The sequence below is a fragment of the Notolepis coatsorum genome (assembly GCF_963971535.1).
Source record: "Notolepis coatsorum genome assembly, chromosome: 17".
Classification (NCBI taxonomy): Eukaryota; Metazoa; Chordata; class Actinopteri; order Aulopiformes; family Paralepididae; genus Notolepis; species Notolepis coatsorum.
Genome location: NC_140181.1, coordinates 20,721,814 through 20,724,925, shown reverse-complemented (window position 1 = coordinate 20,724,925; position 3,112 = coordinate 20,721,814). Strand labels below are relative to the sequence as shown.

The 3,112-nt window shown below is 45.3% G+C and overlaps 1 protein-coding gene across 1 annotated transcript in view; it reads right to left on the bottom strand.

Moving 5' to 3' along the window:
• Window positions 1–611, bottom strand: part of LOC311243820 (uncharacterized protein) — a 13,215-nt gene extending 12,604 nt beyond the window's left edge. The window contains 1 exon segment of the mRNA XM_084333185.1: window positions 1–611. This exon segment is cut by the window's left edge and continues 251 nt beyond it. Within this exon segment, the coding sequence (XP_084189311.1) occupies window positions 1–545 (545 nt within the window). The 5' untranslated portion in view covers window positions 546–611.
• Between the last annotated feature and the right edge of the window lie 2,501 nt (window positions 612–3,112).

Here is a 3,112-nt window from a genome sequence, read left to right as displayed (position 1 = left end):
ACGGTTGCACGGGACTCCTCCTTCCCACTCTCCGCTGTCGGAACAGGTTCGCGTCCTGATCCGGTCTCCCGCCAATCGTCCCCATCTCTCTGCGTGATTGGTCCATCCTCAGACCGGTCTACCATCACTACTGGCTCAGCCGCAGCAGAGTTCATGACATCACTGGAGGGTGAGGTGGGTGGAGGTCGGGTCGGTCCCTCCGTGTAGCTGATCGCTGCTGGGCTTGTTGTGTCTGTCCTGGGCCTAGTGGCTGGTATAAAGGAAGTAGCAGACTGGACTGTTGGACCTCCTCTCCCCTGTGGCACCTCCTTGAAGGCACTAGTGGGGGACATGTCTCCAACCATCGGTTTGATAGGCACATCGCTGCGCCCTCTGGGAGGATATGAAGGCCCGACCTGAGCAGTCTGATTGGTGGGTTGATTTAAGGGGTGGACAGGCAGGTTTAGGGGAGAGGAAGAGGAGGAAGAGGTGAGGATGACTTGGGCAGGTGACGGCTGGAGGGCAGAGAGGAGAAGGGTGAGGACGAAGAGGGACATAGTGGCCATGGCGTCGCTGTATACAGTCCCTCTGTCTGTCTGCCTGTCCGTGTGTCACACCATCCTCCCACTGGCGTTCTGTTGACAGAGAGGAGAGGGACAGGCGTTTGAAACAGAACTCAGTGTTTCGTTCGTAATGTGTGAAAATGAGCAAAAGAAAAACCAGATGCACTGGGGTGAAAGTGCAAAACGTTCTTACATAAGACCCAGGTGTACACGAGCAAACATATTCAACCACAACGCAGTGTTAATTCTGTCCGCTATTTTAAATTTTTGTTTTAGTCTTAGTCATGTGTCAAATGCTCTTTTTCGTTTTCATTATTTAGTCACCTTTATCTATTTTTCGTTTAGTCAAGTTTCAACTACTGTACAGGTCTGAGCATTTTAGTCTTAGTCTTTTTTGTTTAGTCTCAATTTAGACTTTTTAGTTTAGTCTCGATTTAGTCTTTTTAGTTTAGTCTCGATTTAGTCTTTTTTGTTTAGTCTTGATTTAGTCTTTTTAGTTTAGTCTCGCCACTGAGTTACAGCCTCATAAGTTGGCGTGAGCTTTTTCTAAACAAAAACAAGCTAACTTTAGTGCTGGCTGGTTAGACTTATGTAAGCTATTTAATGTGTTCTATGTTATTATTGATGCTGACGTTATTAGGTGGAGTTGCGCACCCTCTTAGCTTGGGCCTGTGACAGGTCCGTTGTTGTGTTGTGGAATGGAAAGAGGAAGATGGTGAATAAAACCGTTATGTTGATGATCAGATATCAATTCTCCCGTGATTTTATTTGACTATAGTTTGAAAGTATTAGGCGGACTATTCCTGGGTTACATGTCCAGCGTGAGAAGAAAAGGGAATTGCGGTTATAGATGATTTGACAGCTAGCAAGTTGCTAATGCTAACAGTAATGTAGCAGTTAGTTTCAAAGTATAGTTAGACAGCATTCGCCATAGGACAGTAAGAAGTAGAAACGGTTCTTGACTTGCGTTTGGTGATCAACATAACGGTTTTATTCACCTTCTTCATATTTCCACTCCACAACACAACACCCGACCTGTCACAGGCGCACGCCCCACTCTTCCCCAAAACAGCTGTAGCTCCTTTGAGCTCTATATATCTAAAGTATGCCTAGAGGTCTGGTCTTCATTTTCTTACAAGCCCACTGCATACAAGACCACCGAGACCCTGTTGCGCCGCCATTGTTCCATTAAACCCCTGTTGTGTGCAGTTACTGCTATCTAGAATGCTGGCTAAGAACAAATAACACGGGTGAGGAAATGAATCAAAGTGCTTGCGCTGCACACATACAGTAGGAAACGGAAATGCCGCACTAATAATAACATTCATTATTCTAAAAGTTATAATTATTTTGTCTCGGCTTAAAATAAAAAAAAATTTAGATTTTGGCAAGATTTTATTTTGTAAACTACATTTTGTGTCGTTGTTTGTAGTCAACGACATTGCATGACTTATTTAGTCACGTTAGTGTCACATGATCTCCATTAACGTGGCGTCTCGTTGTCGTCAGGGAGAAAAGCTTCGTTGACGACCATATTTAGTCATAATTTTCGTTGACTAAATTAACACGCTATTTGTTTTCATTCAACTCTAGTTGACATGTATGTCTTCTCCATCATGCATCGAAAACATTGGATGGCACTCAAAAGGATGCACTCAAAAGGATAGCACTCACACCATTGTAATTTAATCAAAATGTAGTTATTAGGAGAGTATGGGGGGGGGGGGGGAAAGACGTTCCTACTATCTTTTTACTTAAAAAGCTGTATATGCAGTTAGCGTGCCTCTCTCTGAGTTTTTTCAAACAGTTCCACTCTAAATGATTAATCAATAAAATAAGAGTTGGGCGGTAAGAATTGCGTGTTCAAACTGAGGGGTGTTTATAGCAGCACCGCTGTGCTGAGTCAGAGGCCAGGGCAGCATGCAGCACGACACCAGACACACAGGGCGGTGTATGGCCTGGTGTATGGTTACACACACACACACACACACACACACACACACACACACACACACACACACACACACACACACACACACACACACACACACACACACACAGACAGACAGACAGACAGACAGACAGACAGACAGACAGACAGACAGACAGACAGACAGACAGACAGACAGACAGACAGACAGACAGACAGACAGACAGACAGACAGACAGACAGACAGACAGACAGACAGACAGACAGACAGACAGACAGACAGACAGACAGACAGACAGACAGACACACAGACAGACAGACAGACAGAGAGACAGACAGACAGACAGACAGACAGACAGACAGACAGACAGACAGACAGACAGACAGACAGACAGACAGACAGACAGACAGACAGACAGACAGACAGACAGACAGACAGACAGACAGACAGACAGACTCACACATGAAGACCAGCCAGAATGCGGCCTCTACATTGCATAACATGGAGAGCCTCCAGAATGACCACTGAGAAAAGCAAAAGGAGGCACAGATGGTTCACTCTAACCCTAACCCCAACCCTCCAGGGCAGATGGACACACGTTATTCTCTCTCTGGCTTAAAACGCTCTCTGCAGATTCAC